Below are 18,323 nucleotides of genomic sequence, written 5' to 3' on the forward strand. Positions count from 1 at the left end.
AGGGTGTGACTTTTTGTTTCTTCTCATTTGTGGATTTTAGCTATATCCAATTAACTGTTATATATAATAGTTCTAGCACCCCACATATACGTATATTCTGAATTCCCTGCCTATGCTCTGCTGTAGGTGGAGGGGGGTGAAAAAGTGAAGACTTTCATCAGAGTAGGAACTGGGTATTGAATAAATACCCCCAGGTTCATTTTTAACAACAACAACAAAAAAGACAGTGATTGCAGGTAATTAGTAGCCTTTTGTTGTTATTATTCTGATGTTATTGTTTTTGTTCTATTAAAATGAAACTGAATTTGCCTTCTCTTGGAATGAAAATTTTTTTTCTTTTTGGAAAGTTTCAATAGTGATGAGGAGAAAATGTGGTCTTTGGATAGGAGGGGAGGAAAATTTTTGTTTAACAGGTAGGTTAGTACAAATTTCAAAAGACAAATAACGAAAAATCACTTTAAATCAAGTTCAGGATTTTTTAGTAGTTGATTTGAGGGGGGAGTTCTCTCAATAGATGAGAAAATACTTAGAAATTTCTGTTTCTAAGAAATATGAGTCTGGTTAGTAATGGATTAGAACTCACTGAATAAAATAAGCCTTGTTAGTCTATATCGACCTAAATAAATAAATGAATAAACAAATACATGAGGGATAAGGGACAACTCTTACTTATAATAGAATTCTAATTAATAAATGCGGAAATGAATGATGGAAATAGAAAATCATTATTAAGCAAGTAACACAGTGATAATTATTATAGGCAAGAATTATTGATAGATACAAAAATTAGTGGGAAAACGTATGATGAAAAACAGTGTATTTGCAGAATCTCAAAATATCTCACTACAGGATACTTGCTGGTTACAAAGGGTAGAGAAATCTGGCAGATATCACCTTAATCAAGTTAAAAAGTTAACATCGACAGTAATGAGACAGATTGTCGTCATGTATCTCCTGATGACGCAACATCACTTTTGTGATATTCTTGCTAAAAATGCACAGCCTCAGCCTGATCATGAGAAGGCATCAGACAAACCCACATAGGAGAACATTGTACAAATAAGTGGCCTGGACTCTTCAAACATGTCAAGGTCATAAGAGCCAAAAACAGGCTGAGGAACTTCCATAGACTGGAGAAGGCTAAGGAGACGTGGCAACTAAATGCAAGGTGGTATCCTGAATTGGATCTTGGACTGAAAAAAAAAAAAAGACATTAGTGGGACAATTTGTGAAGTTTGAATATGGACTACAGATTAATTATTTTGTATCAGTGTAAATTTTATTATTTTAATAATTAACTACGGTTATGTAAGGTGTTCCCATTAGAAGTTGGGGGAATGGCGTTTAGGAACTTTATACAATTTTTTGCAACTCTTTGTAAGTCTAAAATTATTTCAAAATAAAAAGGTGTCTTGGTGTGGTTTTGAATGATTTGGAATTTGTTTGTTGGCAGGAAGAGGATAATTGAATACATAAGACACCTCATTATATATAATCTCTTCTTTATTCTCTAGGATTTTCAGTTTTGCAATCAATCTTAGTGTCCTTTTGATTTGTTTCTTTTTTCTAAGCAGTAGCCCCTTAACCTGTGGCCTGATTGAACCTTCGGTAATCATCCTAACACATTTATTTCAATTTTATAATCGTAAAGACCTCGAGCAATAGTGACTTAGCTCCACATAGTAACAGAACCAGGAATTTAATACTCCGGATCAGCTTTTTTTTTTTTTTAACTGGGTTCAGCTTTCTCTCATCTAAAGTCAAAGTATATAAAAATATCTCAGAAAATTACCTCTAATCTATGACATCTAAAAAATGATAAGATCAAGGAATAGATCTTTTTCTAAACTTATGTGTACATATTGCCTCCTGAGTAACTTAAGTTTCTTGAAGGCAGCTTTGGTATCTCCTTCCTCTTTTGTATCCCAAGCTTCCAGCCAATGCTTTGCCTGTAATAGACTCTCAATGAGTATATGGAAAAGAAGTCCAGGAGGTAGGGGCTGGAGAATAGACTGGTGTGTTTTGTGTTAACTTTATTCCAAAAGGATCAAACCGTGAGTGTGATGAAACTAACTTTTTGTGTGAGTGAGAAGTGATGGAACTAGCTTTTTTGATCACACATTTCAATAGAAAAATTGATATACCATATTAAGACCTAATTCCATACAAACCTTTGAGCTATAAAATAATAAATAGGAGATACAAGGTAGAGTAAGAGACAAAAAGTTAGAGACCTCTGACTTCCCTGTTGGCAGTAATGTGTCCTCGGATGAAATTTATCTTTCTAATTTAAAATTAACTTCCATCACTATCATTGTTGACTTTTTACTGCATTAATTTCTGTCCTTTTTCTCATTAGAATTTCATCTGTGTCTAAAATATCTCCTGTTTGCTTTGTCTTCCATCAACTCCGTTGGACTTAGCTGTTATATAAATTGCTTGTCATTGAAAAAAATCATAATTTTTAGGGGTTGCCTTTCAGGGGTTTGAAGAAGGTCTTCATCAGTCCAGAAACTATTTTCGGTGGTGGCAGTTAGAGTACAAGACTGTCCCATAGAATCAAAGACCTCAAGAAGCTTCTTTTGGGGGGGGGGGGGGTGTTGTTAAAAATAGATTTCTAGAATATCACTGAGGTCTCTCAGGCCCAGATGACATCATTCCCCAAGTACCATTGGCCCAAAAGTTAATGTCGTATTAGAGTATTTGTCCTCCACCTGCAGTGAATCAGTGACTAAGTCAAGAATTATACTCTGATTCTTAATGCCTCCGATCTCTTCACGAGCCTGTACCTTCTGTCTCCAACTCTGCATTTTATTTGAGACACCTTTGTCTTTCAGGAAAGATGTCCACATAGTATTATAACAGATGAAACAAAACTGGCTTTCAGTATGAGAAAAGCCTAACCATACTTTTAAAAAAATTATGGTAAAATACACATCATGTAAAATTAACCATGATTTTTTTTCCCAGTGATTGCTAAGGAGCTTTTATTTAAGGTGCCAGATGAAAATGCAACATTTTCCCCCCAACCGGAAAAAATGTCATAACTAAATTTACATTTTAGGAGATTTTACTTGGCACATAGAAGACTGAACTTGCCCATTTTGTGGTTCTTCATACATTTTAGCTAACTTAGTTTAATTCATTTGCAAAATAAACAAGTTGAATTTTTTTGTGAGGGGGAGAATTAGGTTTTCATTCCCTTTTAAAATATATTTGTTAAATAACATTTTAGATGCCTCATTTTTAAGGGTTTTCTCAAAGCAGACTTCCTTCCATTAGTTGCAAGAACTTTCATCTAGATATATTTTATACCAAAAATATGTCATGTTTTACAGCTGGAATTGCCAAAGCTAAGACTGTGTCCTTTATCAGCTTGCCGAATGTCTGAAAACCTAATCTAAAGTCCTTTGATTTTCTCAGTTATAAATCTTTTAAGCAATGTCAATATATTTATATGTTGACGTCAGTGGAATTATTATTTTTAGAATGCCAGTTTAAGAGCAGTTAGCTTTTCCTGCATCTGCCTTTGAAATGCAATTTAAAAATGATTAATCTGAAATGTCATTTAGTTAGATGTGAATCACTGTTTTTTCCTAGTGGCATCTGAAATGGAAGTGGGAGTCTAGCCACAAGAAATATCTCAGGCATTTTTCTACCAGGGCATGGATGGCAATGAGTGATCACCGAAGGCCCCGTGAGGTGATTTTCGTCAGAAGAAATGATTTTTCTGTTGCTTAGAAAGTACTCTTTCCTAGGTGATTAATGAAGTTCTCATTTTTCCTGAGACAGTATCTACCTGATCTTAGTCTTAGCTTTTCTTAGCTTAGTCTTAGTTCTTAGATTAGAACTATAATCTTTTTTCGTTGTTAGTCACCGCAGCTACTCCCTACACTTGAATCTTCAGGCTTTGTTTAAAGAATGATGCCCAGTAGAACTATAATCTTTTAAAAATGTCTTAAGGGCTTCCCTGGTGGCGCAGTGGTTGAGAGTCCGCCTGCCGATGCAGGGGACACAGGTTCATGCCCCGGTCCGGGAAGATCCCACATGCTGCGGAGCGGCTGGGCCCATGAGCCATGGCCGCTGAGCCTGTGTGTCTGGAGCCTGTGCTCTGCAACGGGAGAGGCCACAACAGTGAGAGGCCCGCGTACTGCAAAAAAGTAAATAAATAATAAAAATAAAAATGTCTTAGAAGAGGAGCATCATTTGTATACGTGCCCAGATAATTTGGGAAGTCCAAAAATTTGGTTGTCTGGTCTTGTTAGATGCTGATAAAAGAACAGGAGGTGATCCCTGAGTTCTGTAACTGATGCCTTGAGCAGCGAATCCTAGCCATGGCAGAGGACCGGGGATGATTTGGGAATTGCTGCTTCTGTTACTGCATGAACAGTATAAGGAAAAAGAAGTTTGTGGACAGCTGGTATAGAGAGGATACAGTAAGCCAAACAAGAAAAAGGGATCATAAAAAGACTGGTAACTCAGGGCTCTGTGATGACTGAAATCTCACCTTTTAAATGTCTCTGCTTTCAGATTGCCTGTTTGGTATCTGTGGATCAGTTTCAGCTTTATCAGCGGTTAAAATCTGAACGAGGTATGTAAACACTCTTCTTTTTATCCTGATGGTGAATGTGACCATCTTAACCCTAACCTGTGTGGAAGATTAAGGCAGCTGTGAGCTGTCAGAAAAGCCACCAGGGTACTCAGAAAAAGACAAACGGTAATTGCAACATAAAATTTCAACTTTCTCAGCCACAGCCAGGAAAAAAAAATGCAGACTGGCAGGAAACAGAACTTTCCTTATGTTGGTTGTTTTGTATTTTTAATTGGGCTCACGTGAGAGAAGTTCTGCAAAAGTTGGGTAGTTTCACAATAACAGTACGACAAAGAAAGTGACCCTCAAAATGGGTTTTACCAACTTCCCTGCTCATGAAGATCACTTCAAAACATTCATCCATCCAAACATTTTCACTGCTCATTGTAATAGTCACCGTTTGTTCTTGTTCAGTCAGAGTGATGGCTGAGTAATCATTCTAATGCTATTTCCAATGTATTGGACTAATTTTCTTTCTGACTTTAGACTTGGGGTAATTTATATAGCTTTTCTATTTGTACTGCCTTTTTATCTGTAGGAATTATTTTTTGGTGTACTTTTCCATATCTGAGAAGTAGAAGAAAATTGTTTCCTCTGGAACTCATAGGCCTCGTTGAGTATATAAAATCAACTCTAATCTAGCATGAATGTACAGTTTTCTGATTGCTACCTTTTTAATCTGGATTAATAAAGTCTAGAGGTAAGAGGGTAGGGGAAGAAATGAACATTTTTTTTTTAATGTGCCAGTAAATTTGGTAAACAATTTATCTCATTTAATTTTTGCAATTACCCTGACAGATAATTCTTACATGAAAAAATAAAAAAGAGCATGTGGAGCATAAAGGGGGTAAGAATAGGAATATTCGCAGGAGAATCGCAGGATGGCATTCACTACCTTTGACCAAAGTTTGGTTCAGTCTCACAGGCTTATTTTTTTTCAGCAAGCCAAAAGCAGATTCATCTCTCATGGGTATATCATTTAACTAAATTTATAAGACTGATATATGGAGTTTATTTAAAAATTCTTGGACTGCATTACTTGAATTACATTTTTGCCCTATAGGAAGATGCAAAAAGGATGTTGTGGAACATAGAATCAGAACCAGAAGAGTCAAATGAATTTTAGGTTTAATGGATGAAGACATAGCCTGATATGCCATCTACACTGTCCTATGTAGATTCTGAGCTAACTAGAGGACTTAATGATGGGGTAGTTTATATTGACCCTCCCTAATCCATCCACGTGGGCTGATTAGGTTGAGCATCATAACATCAGATGCTGATGAATGGTATCAGACATCTGCCCTGCCATTTTCCCACTTTATCCCAATATCCTCCATTATAAAAATAAATTACTGCTGGAACCTAGGCATTAACCCCATGGATGGATGTGGCTGGTAGGTGATTTTGGAAGGCAATTTGTACTCATGTAATTCTTCCTCAGCATCCATTATAAATAATTATTATTAGAAAATAGACATTCCAAGTAAGAATAAGTTTAATAACATTCCAAGTAAGAATAATTCTTAATTCAGGTAAGAATTAAGTAAATGCAGTTTACTTGATAGGAATAATCTTTATCTAAATTGTATACCTCTGTTTTACATAATAGACTTCGTATTCACCTCTAACTCAACACTTACCAGCTAGGTGACTTTGAGGTCTATGTCATGAACATATTTTATGTGGAACTCTTTAAGAGGGGATCTTGAGATGTATTAAATACTACTATTATGAATGGGTTAAATGACTAACTGGTGGAAACTAAAACTCATTGGCTGGACTCAGATAGAATTGGAGAGATTGTTTTTACTCTGAAAAAAATGTATAATCAGATTAGTGGCAGCTCTGTATCTTAGTAAGAAAAATTATCATTAGTTTTGTCCAATTCTTATTGCCTACCAAGTTCTTTTTTAGTTTTTAGTTTGTCATCCAGTGTTTTAGTTTTCTTCTACATTATGTTACATATATGATTAGCTTGTCTTCTGTGTCTTTGTTTTCATCTGCATCTTTGTGGGGAAAATCTTTTGAACAGAAATGGTCCCAAATCACCTCTCTGTTTACACAAAGCAGAGAAGTGTCAACTTGGCATTGATACTGTGGATTCTGTGAATCCACTTTTCATCCATCTGTGATTTTTCCATTGGCTACTGCTGTGTTTGTGGGTTTTCTGTGTCTGTCTTCCAGTATTAACAAAGAAAAGGGAATACTGAGTTTGGCATGTGTTAGTGATTATTGCTTTACTCTCTTCTGGTTCTCAAAGCACATGTCTGATTATTAAGGCTAGAATTTTGTTTGTCTCTTGTTTCCAGAACCTACTTTTTCAAATTAGTTTTTTGGAAAGTTGGGTTAAGATTATGCATCTCTAGTCCTTAAGAGTTTTTTTCTAATTTTCGTGATCCTTTTTACTTACTGTAACTGCAAGTTGCTTCAGTTCCTTGGTGAGTGAATGTGTCTGTTCTTGGATATTTGTATAGTTACCAAGTGGCTAGAGACTCTTACAAATGGTTTAAATGCCATTATTGTTCTCCTTCATAAAAAAAGTGAATACAATAGGGCTTTATTTTCCTGTTATCATCCGTTAATCCTACTGTATTCATTCACGTATTCAATATGTACTGAGTATCTGTGTGTGCCAGGTGCAATTCCAGATGTGGCTTCAAGCTATGGTTCCATTTTTCTTTGAAAGCTCTTTTGTTCTCAGCATTTTTCACAAAAAGCCTCCTTTCTTTTTTTAAAAAAAAATAATTAATTTTTGGCTGCGTTGGGTCTTCGCTGCTGTGTGTGGGCAAGGGGGGCTACTCTTGGTTCTGGTGCGTGGGCTTCTCACTGCAGTGGCTTCTCTTGTTGTGGAGCACGAGCTCTAGGTGCGTGGGCTCAGTAGTTGTGGCACGTGGGCTCAGTAGTTGTGGTTCATGGGCTCTAGAGCGCAGGCTCAGTAGTTGTGGTGCACGGGCTTAGTTGCTCTGTGGCATGTGGGATCTTCCTGGACCGGGGATCGAACCCATGTCCCCTGCATTGGCAGGCAGATTCTTAATCACTGTGCCACCAGGGAAGTCCCTACAAAAGCCTCCTTTCATTTTGAGCCTTAACATTTATGAGACGGCTCTTCAAATTTCATCTTGCTCTTGCATTTGCCCTTGGTGAGATGCTCCCACTCCATCATTTCTATCTATAATTATTAAGGTCTTATCTCACCAGAGCTCCTGTGTAGCTATTTGGTTTCTTTTAGTGTTTTTACTTTTTAAGACTGGGTGATACTAAATGACTTTATCATGAGTTCAGTTTTATTTTTTAACACCTCCCATCTCTCATTAGTCACCTTCCTTTTCATAGTTTCTGATCACAAGCTCATTCTTATCATCTGTGTGTGTGTGTTTTCTTTTTAAGCCTGATTTTCTGGTGTTTTGTGGTAAATGTATGACTAAGTCTAGGGTTTCCTTTCCAAGCTATTCTGTGCTTTCAGGTGGTAACACTTTCTCCTTGGCTTCACACTTCTTCAACTTTACCATCCCATTCATTTTGTTGATCAGTTTTAAACCTAACACAGCACCCTCTAGATGTTACAGCTCTCCTCTGAAAAACTGAAGTGTCTGCAAGAAAAGACATTTATTAGCAAGTAGGGTGAGGTTTCTAAAGGGACCTGAATAAGAGGCACAGTGTTCATAAGTGTTTTCCTCTTCCTCTCTGCAAGTCCATTTCCTCATCTATAAAATGGGGATAGTAATGGAATGATGGTCCCAGAGCTGCTGTAGAGAATAAATGAGTTAATATTGTGTATGTCACAGAGTGCATTCAATGAATTATTATGCCATTATTGTTATTCTTCTTGTTATTCATCACTACCACCCCCAAATCTTGTCCCCAGTTTTCTAAACTAAACTAAGAAAGAATCTTTCAGAACCCAGATCGTGTCTTGGGGTGAGTGCACAATAATATCACTCTGTTTTCTTTTCATCTTAATTCAGATCTTTTTCAGTGTGTTTCCTTCCTTATTGTCCTAGATTCTAGAGAGTTGTATAGAAATTTGATAATCAAGGCAAATTCCTTACCCCACCTATCATATCAGTTTCCTTCATACAGTGTATTCTTACTCAAAGCATCAATCCGCCTTCTCTGAACACCTCCAAGGAGATTGTGACTTGCTGAGATGGAGCATTCAGAGTTGCTGCTTCAAAGAGAAACGATTTCCATGGTGATGGGGGGATTGAAATCTATTTAATAACATGATTGTGTTTTTACATAAATAATGGTATTCTAGGAGTAAAAAGGCCTGATCCCGTCACATACTCACTAACCATGTGTTATGCAGACTCCTAACTTCTGTTGGTCTCAATATAACAGTGTTAGACTAGATAACCTCAAAAGTTGTTTCCAAGTTTGAAATGCTGTGGTTCTCATCAACTATCTTGAGAGCAACTCCTCTGCTGATGGCCACCTCTGTTTGGGTATTTACTGTAGCAGATGTTAATTCCAATCAGTTTGGTTTAATTGCATTTTAACTATCTGCAGAAGACCTTTGTTCTTTGAGATAGTAGAAAGCAAATTAATTTTGGCATAATTAAAAATGCAGTGGGTTGTAAAAGTTAAAACAGTTTGATTTAGCTCAGCTGATAATTAAATTAGCTTGAGTGCATGGCATTTCCCACAATAATAGACGTGCCTCCGATGTCTTTTTTGGTACAGCCTCACAATGGTAGAAGATGGCAGAAAAACAACTTGTGTTAGCTGAGAAAATATCTAGCCGAATAAAAAGTAAGCTTCACATATCTAGTTCCAGGTGGGAAAACCAAGGGTCTGGAGTTTAGTTTTTGAAAGCTGAAAACAGTTATTGGGGTCAGACGTGGTCTGTAGGTTTCATGACAGTTTTATTTTCTTGGAATGTGTCTATGTCCTAATAATTGTCAGAGTATAGAAGTAGAAAATAGTTTTAAATAGCGTTTCCTGCCTTATGTAATTTACATGAAGAAGCAGAATCTGAAGATCAAATAGTGGGGCTTTACTTCAGTAATCAATTCTAATTTTCATAAGTAAATTCCGGTTCAAGTCTGTGACTTCGTCTGTCTCTGATGTAAGTATGTTACAATTAATCACTTTTCAGTCATGTCCATATTAAAGTGTTGAGGGTACTGTTCTCTTTTTCTAGGTTTCTGAGCTTTGCCCCATCTCAAAGCTGCAGAAAGTTTTCATCACTGCTGATACAGAAGAAATTATTTGAATATGCATTAGTTCTTTTTTTTTTTTCCATCTTTGGAATAGAAATTGGGAGGAGGAAGAAACTGAACCTTAAATGTTTTGAATAATGTGCATTTTGTTTATCTACATAATAACTGTGTTTCCTGAGCCCAAAGCCAGGAGGTAGAATTGAATTCACAGTAATAGTAATAAAAAGTGTTTTAGAAAGTCCTCCGTTCAACCCCGGGGGCTCTCCTTCCCTTCACACTCCTCTCAGATGATTGGTGTGGAGGAGAAGACAGCTCTTGTTCGTGGGATAGCGATTTGGCTACCACCTGGTATCCATTAATATGTGCCTTTTTGGCTTGGCTTCTGGGAAGTCCTGTTAGCTGCCGGGGCTGCCAACTTCTGATGGCTCTTCAGTTTTTTTCACCTTTTCTACCACTCTGGCTTCTAGGCCCCGCTTGTGGTATACTCTGTTACCTGAGGTATATGAAGCAAAATGGTGCTCTTAATGGCACATTGGACTGTTAATAATTAAAAAAAAGCAAGACAACTCTTTTAGCTTCTTTTGACTTTTACTTGTAGCTGCTTTTCTGGGAGCCAGGCTGAAGGATAATGTGAAGGACAGGTGCCATATTGTATTCAGATCCCTTTTCAGTGTAACCTGGCCAGAATTGTATGTCTAGATCCCTGTTCTGTTGTGGGAAGCTCTTCTCCAAGAGACTCCAAGATGCCCTATACAAATATCTCTCTGAAGAGTTGTGTCTGTTCTCTGAAAATATCTAGACGCAGGGCTGAACAATATAGAACCTTGCCATAGATGCTTTCATTATCTTTTATTACCATAGGGAATTGATCTACAGATACTTTTGTTTTGTTTTGTTTTGTTTTGTTTTGCGGTACGCGGGCCTCTCACTGTTGTGGCCTCTCCCGCTGCGGAGCACAGGCTCCGGACGCGCAGGCTCAGCGGCCATGGCTCACGGGCCCAGCCGCTCCGCAGTATGTGGGATCTTCCCGGACCGGGGCACGAACCCGCGTCCACTGCATCGGCAGGCGGACTCTCAACCACTGCGCCACCAGGGAAGCCCTACAGATACTATTTCTTACGTTGCTTCACTCATTTACTCAATGAATACTATGTTCCAGGTACGTGTCTAGGTCAGTAGCTGTCAACTGGGTGACTACATCCAACTGCATCTCTACCAGGAAATCTTGACAGTTTCACCTTCAAACTATGCTCCACATTTTTAGTACTTCCACTTCTAACGTATATCATCTTGGATTAGACGTATCATCTTGGGTTAGATAACTGCAATAGCCTCTTACTAGATCTCTGTGCTGCCACTTCGTTCTGCTACCACCTATTTTTCCTACAGTAGCCAGAATAATCTTCTAAAAGTGGAAGTCATATCACAGCACTCCCCTGATCAAATGGCCTTCTCCTCCAGTGGCTTCTCACCACGTTTAGGCCTTATCATCATCATCTGCGACCAGACCCTTGACGACTATCCCCAGATTATTTCCTGTGTTGCTCCCCTCTGCTTACTTAGCTCCGTGTAAGACTGGACTGCCTTATTACATGTGTAAATCCCTTCTTTTGCATTATTTGGATAAAAGTTGGAAATCTTTCAGACCAAAAACCATGTGTAGGTTGGCTACGTATTCACGGTTCTCACTGTGATTTTTAAAATTGCACAGCTATAAAAAACCCTCAGAAACAGAAGTGATGTTTGCTCAGTATCATCTGGTTCTTACAAATGTTAACAGTCCCAAAGGCTTATCTTTCCCAGTTCTAACCAAATTAATACTGTAGTCACTCAGTTGAAAGAGTAGAAAGTGTGCATTTGAGCTGAGCCATCTCTGTCATGAATCAAAAATAGAGAAGGCAGAGAGAAAAACACATTAAGTATTCTTCGTGTCTTCAGGCCCAGAAACACCAATGTACCTTTTCTTCTCATTCAGAAATGTCCATCATGAATTTCTGCAGCGTGTGGCTGTTTGACTATAAGGGAGAAATCTCTGCGGTCCCGTCTGTACATCCAGTAAGAGAAATTGAGTCACTACTCCTTTGAATACTCATTCCCTAACTCCTTGCTAACTTAGTTTGCTCCTTACTTTAACATAGAAATATAAACTGAGAGGACTTTAATGAATTTGGCTAGATTGCCCCCACCCCATCCCCAACCCTCCTACCCACCAGGGTAGTCATTTACTCTGCCTTTAATGGTTTATCAAGAAGGCAATAATGACACACCTTTTTCGGCAAGTATCTTTTACATAAGCAGAGCAGTATTTAAAAGTTGTAGGACACGCTCAAGTACCTGTGTAAAAAAAAAAAAAATCTGTGCCCCAAAACAAACGTTCCATAAACAAAAGATATTGTATTGCTACTGTGGGTACCTCCTGTATGGATAGACGTTTCTCCAGGCTTTAATTATGTGATTCTAACTAGCAGGACTTTCTTTTTATTTAAATTATTTAAAAGGGAGGCTGATGGGAGAAGGGGGCCCCGTTTGAGAGAAGTCATTGGTTTAAATTAGTAGATATCTGGTCTTCCTTTTCTCCCCGAGCCCCCTACATTTATAAAAGGAAATTTTTTGATCCGCTGGGATGGAGGGGAATATAGTGAATGCATCCCATCTGATGGTACTGGTTGGCCTAGTGAGGGGGTCTTGGAAGCCTGTTAGGGAGACCCAGAAACACCTCCTTGTGGTGTGCTGTGTTTCTAAGTGGAACCTAAGCCTGTGCTCTAGGGTAGCTCTCCCTGGAGTTGAAGAACCCAGACAGATATGCAAGAAGCAGTTAATGAATAGTAAACTAGAATATATAACCAAATACTAAGTACTCTTTAGAAGAAGATGTAGACATTTGTGAATGTGACTTCCGGGATAAATACCTGTCTGTGTATAGGATGTTCAGGAAGTGGGAAGAGTTGATCAGCAAATCTGTTTGAAAGAACCATCCCTTCTATTATAGTTTTGACTTCTTTTTGTGCTGTGTGAGTTCTGTCCTTCACGTTCCCACACGGTGCTCCACACTTGTCTGTGCTGGAGTTGGTTTTATATATTTATGTGTTCACTCTCAGTTTGGCTTGCTTTCAATGATGTATTGTAAACAGATTTTAGGGGGGTGGGGAAGGCTTTGATTTATAGTGCTTACCAATTTCTGTGGTGTAAATACTTCCACTGTGGCTGATTTCCAGCAGCCAATGTGATGTCGCTGAACATGGAGTTGGAAAGAGATGCAGTGGGTTCTTGTGAACTGGCAAGAACCCACTTCTGGAGGTGACTGCCAGTATCCTTGCTCGGTGTTTCCTCTAAGTGCAGAATCTTTATTCTAATATCTGGAAGGAGACTCTCCTTTCACTTTTACACCTTGTAAACTCTGGCTGCCTACAGAATTGCTATTCCAGGGATTTCTTTTTTTTTTTTTTTTAATCTGTGTTTATGTGATGCTTTAGCTCTTTCTAACTTAATCTCATTGTGTTTCATCTCAGCCTGTGTCACCTGCTTCGTACTGTGATTAGGAGGGACTAGTTTTACCTTCTGATTTTAGAGCTGATTAAAAAGGGAAACTTTAATTGTGGATACTTGGACAAAAAAGCATAAAAAACGTTCTGTATATAAGAATGTTTCTGTATTTTAAAAACTTGCTTACTTCCATCCCCTAAGATCTGTTCACAGATATTTGTTAATAGTTTTATTTTTGTTATCTTGTGAGATGTTTTGTCAGTAATTACATAGCTTATTATTATTACTTTTTACATTGTATTTAAACATCTCTTTCCCTTCTCATACTGTGAGATTTCTCAGGAGCAAAGCCTCTATACACAGGGTGTCCAGTAAGTAGCTGAAATGGATCATTTGTTGAATGAACAATGAATAATAGACATTTGTCTAATTATCAGTCTTATCATCACAAGAAGTAAGACCTGAGGGAGAAATTTGGAATAGTCCAAATTAAAATGAGAGTTGAGGCTTAGTCATGGCGTGAGCTCTATAAATAAGTAAAATCCAGGACTAAGTCTTAGATACCATCCATCGTTGGAGCAAAGGAAGCAGTATTAATGATAAAGGGGAAAGGAAGATTGTGGGAAGAAAACAGAGAGGCCAGTGCCTTAGATAGAGTTACAAGAAGAGTATCAGATAAAAGATGGATTGAGAAACATTTGTTGGATGTGACTAGAGGGATGTCAGTTGTACCTTTCAGAGAGCAGTTTATTTAATGTGTTGGGAGTAAAAACTTTGTTTTAAAGACTTAAGGAGGATATGAGGGGATAGGAATGGGAATCAGAGAATGTGGATCGCTCACCCAAGGATTAAGATGAGATAGGAAGTGAATGAATGTTAGGTATAGAGAGAAAGTAGGATTCTAGAAGGGATACTTATTCATTTTAATGTTAGAAACATTTTTCATCATTGCCCTTATAAGTGACACTTCATAAAAGAGGTTTAGTTTTGAAAGTGCTATATGTAAAAGTCCATGTTTTGCCAAGTTGACATCTTTTCAGATGTAGAGAGCCCTGACTGAGGTGGGTGGAGATCTATGGTCTAATATAGATCATCACATACTTTCAACACCAGGACTGATATTGGATGATTTTAGTGTGCACATCTATTGATGAGAGTCCCAGAAGGGAATTTTGGTGCAAGGCAGTTCAAGATGGTATTATTACTGTATGTATTATAAATCAGTTATTTGCAGAGCAGTCTGTCTATGCTTTTGAAAAACCCAGGAATTACTACTTTATATCAATAGGTAATATCCCGTCACTGTGTCAGGTATATTGGAGCACACAAATAGAGTAAGAAATAGCTCTTGCCTACAGTCTGAAGAGAGAAAGACCATCTTTACGAAATGAATAGAGAACAGCAGTGAACAAGACGCATGTTCTGTGACTCCAAAAATTAAGACAAGCACGTGAAAGTAGGTCCTTTAGGAATGGATAGGCTACGACTTGGTAGAGAAGAGAGGGGGTTTTTAGGGGGAAGGAAAAGCACAGAATGAGAACTGTATATTTGGAAAAGAAGGTGAAACAAAGGGGAAATTTGAATATATTTCAATGTTATAAAAAGTAAATGATTTTCCAGGGGACAGCTTAGTTCCAAAATTATTTTTAGTCTGTTGTTCATATGCCAGACTGAAAGTAGCCTTTCAGTCAGCTTTGAACGGCTGTGTTCAAAGGCAGAAAGACCAAAGGACGATTCTTCCCCCTGTATCAGGGAAGAGATCTTGTCCCAGCAGCCCCTTGGTGGACCTCCTGTTGGCAGGACTCTTGTCATATACCCAAGCCTTAGCTGCAGGGAAGGCGGAGAAAGCAAGTCTCTGGAATATTCCACCTCTATAGAGATAGATAAAAGTTCTCAGCAAGGAGGGTTGATAGGGGTAAGGATAGATATTGAGTAGATAACACTAGAATTGGCTGGAGTAGCCAATTTCATTTCTGAATTGAGTCACATCCACCTCCTAGTAACTCCACTTTTGGTGTTTGTTAAGCTCTATAGGTTATTCCTACAGAACAGGACTTCTAATGAAAGAAATGAGTAGAAGCCTGTAATGTCTCGCTTCTGCCTCTCCTTCCACACTCCTTTTCATTGTCACTTATGTACTGTCATAGTGGAGAAAACTACAGACGATCTCTGTTTTCTGTGTCTCCGACTCTTCCCTAGCGTTTGCATTGGACTGTGTGTCATAGCTGCACTGCATACTAAGGTCCTTTTGTTAATAGGAGTTCATCAGAATCTTTCATTGCTCCCCTATTTATTGTTTCTGTTTCTATTGTGCCACCCAGATACCTGAAACAAGTAGGAACAAGTCAGAACATCCACCAAATAATTTTAATTGATTAGAGCTATGAAGACAGGTTGCATACTTGAATCTTTTTAAGGTGATCAGTAGGGATGCTATAAATTTTATATCCCTTAACTTTCCTTTCCTTTCCCTCCATTATCATCAAACTTTTAGAAGACTTGTGATTTAGAATGGTAAGTAGATATTTAAGGTGGGAATCCTTAGTGCTAAGTTACATGCCAGACTCCATTTCTTTGGGCTTAGTATTTGCAAAGCAGTTTAAAGAGTTCGGGAGAAAACATAAATGGTGTGGAAATCAAAGGTCAGGGTCTTGAAGCATATGTGTGTCAGTGTCTCCTTAACATTTTAATCATCCTGTCCCAAAATTTTGGGTATCTTAGAGGGGTTCATCTCTCGGAGTCTGAGGACCTGTGAATCATAAGCTTCCCTTTTCTGATTATATTTGGCCCATCATTCTCTAATCCTGCCCTCCAGAATTATTAGATAAGAAAATAGGTTTAAGGATGCTCTTTTTGAATGAAAACCTATAATAAGCATAGGTCCAATTGTTGCATTTTCTAGATGCAGCATTATTGGAGACAGTGTTTCCTGGAAGATTTCAGACTTTTCCCCCCCGCTGGTACTGAATTTGTAAAATTATTACCTTTAAAATTAAGCTCATACTTAATACCTTCATTTTGTTTTTGCACCATTCTTTGGGGTTTTTTTTTTTTTTTTGCTTTTTGCATGGAAATTTCCAAGAATCGCAAGCCTTAAGAGATTTGAAACTAGAATCTCATCAGTTTAAAATTTGCAAAATATGTTGGTTCAGGGAAAAAAAGGGCTACTCTACCTCTTAAATAACATCATTTTCCACATGATATTTTCCACTAAAGGTTATGTTATATGACAAGAATACGGAGTCTGTTATTGACTAGAAAATGGAAAACTGAACAAGGTTTGTAAACACTCGCATAGCAAGACAGTTGCACATCTCCCAAACCGTATCTTCTTTTCTGCATGCCACGTGGATCTAGCCAGTGTGGTGTCTGATCATTCTATGGCCTGTGAAGGTCCCTACCTTTTGTTTTTAGAGCATGTGGGCCTTTTACAAATCGTCCCTCACCAGCACATTGGCAGGGCAGCAGAGTACCCAGATTGACGGCTGATCCGACTTCTTGACTGAGCTACACCAGACACTGTTTGGTCCTAAAACTATTTGATTCTTCTTCTTTAATTTCTCTCTAAACAACAGAAGAAACCTCACTACCTGCTTATCAGTGCCTGAAAGGACAAAATCTTTTGTGGACTTTTTTTCTTTTGTTTTGGTTGGTTCTTCACGTCCAATTTTTCTCCAAGATGGTATCCAGAATAATTGTAGAAGGGACTTGGGCTTTTTGCCTGTTTCGAATGCTGAAAGGTGAGAAATATTCCAAGAGTTGTGCATTTTGGTTAGTAGGAAGCCTCCTTATCTGTTCGTAAGGGCGATGGTGGCCTATTCCATTGAGTACGTACTCTGGGAAGTGTGGCAGGGCTGGGTGACCTTGTAGGTCTGGATCCACTGTGAAGACCAGTAGTAGAAATCATCGCCATTGGTTGTACTAAGCTTCCGTAAGTGTCGACCTATAAAAGAATAAATGTAGGAGAGAAAGCAAAGCCTCAAGCTTGAATGAAAGATAGATAGACCACCACATTTTCTTTCTTTACGCTTTAGAAGTTCACCTGGACCCCTACAGAACGTGGTGTCCTGTCGCAGACTGTCAGACAGTATGCCCCGTCGCATCAAGTGAGCCAGGACAGCCCGTGCTCGTGGAGTGCCCTTCTTGCCACCTGAAGTTCTGCTCGTGCTGCAAGGATGCTTGGCACGCAGAGGTCTCCTGCAGAGACAGTCAGCCTAGCGTCCTGCCAACAGAGCACGGGTAAGAAAGGAAACTTCGTCTTGGGATCATTCACTAGTGTTCTTAGAAATATGTTGCTTGGAGAAGGAGTTATATTGTGATGAAATTTCAAGGTAAGTTATTTCCCTGCAGAGGTTTCCTGAGAAGTGTCTCAGGATTGGTAAGTTATTAACAAAGAATAACCAAATAAGCATGTCTAAAGGGATTTTAGTTATTTACCCCCAGAGAATCTTCCAGATACGGCTGACATTAGAGTCTATATGAGTTTTGATTTCTTTTTAGGTAGGAGGCATGTGGTCCCTTGGTTCTCCGTAGGAAGTCATGACTTTTGTCCACAGCCGTTTGCTTAGGGACCGTGACCGCCTACAATTGATACACCTCATTCTTCCTGCTTGCGAAGAGATGCAGAAATGATTCTCTTCCCTGACTCACTTGCCAGCTTGTGAGGTGTGCCAATCATATCAAAAGGAACACAGCAGTAGAAGCAACAGCCATTCAGTGTAGTACGCTGCTAAAACTCGCGTGTACTAGAGAAAGAGAGCTTATCTTTCAGTACGTTGTGCTCTGAAAAAAAACAGTGCTAAAGTTGAGATTTTGTTATGATGAGAAGCAATGCACTCTGCACCTTCTAGGACGGAGGGTTTTATGGCAGCAGCAGGGCCTCGAGTGAGAGACCTTTGTGTTTGATCCCTTGCTTTGCTTGAGGCTATAGCTCTTTTGCATCAGCAAGGTCAGAAATACCATTGTTACCGTGCAGCTGGCTTAATCACCCGGCACCCTCGGAGTGTGGAGAGCCATTCTCCAGGAACAGAAATGCTACCTGGCTGTGATGCTGTGCTTGAACTGCAGACCAAACACATCAAGAG

The 18,323-nt window shown here is 38.6% G+C and overlaps 1 protein-coding gene across 6 annotated transcripts in view; it reads left to right on the plus strand.

The window, feature by feature from the left end:
• The window catches only part of RNF144B (ring finger protein 144B), a 104,935-nt gene that overhangs the window by 49,951 nt on the left and 36,661 nt on the right, over positions 1-18,323 (plus strand). For all 6 annotated transcript variants that reach the window (XM_027128477.1, XM_027128480.1, XM_027128481.1 and 3 more), the window contains 2 exons: positions 4,531-4,591; positions 17,274-17,478. In XM_027128477.1, coding sequence (XP_026984278.1) covers positions 4,531-4,591; positions 17,274-17,478 — 266 coding nt within the window. The remainder of the gene's footprint in view (positions 1-4,530; positions 4,592-17,273; positions 17,479-18,323) is intronic.

Source organism: Aethalodelphis obliquidens, unplaced genomic scaffold (genome assembly GCF_003676395.1).
Source record: "Aethalodelphis obliquidens isolate GAN/ISIS:26980383/991018 unplaced genomic scaffold, ASM367639v1 scaffold34, whole genome shotgun sequence".
Taxonomy (NCBI): Eukaryota; Metazoa; Chordata; class Mammalia; order Artiodactyla; family Delphinidae; genus Aethalodelphis; species Aethalodelphis obliquidens.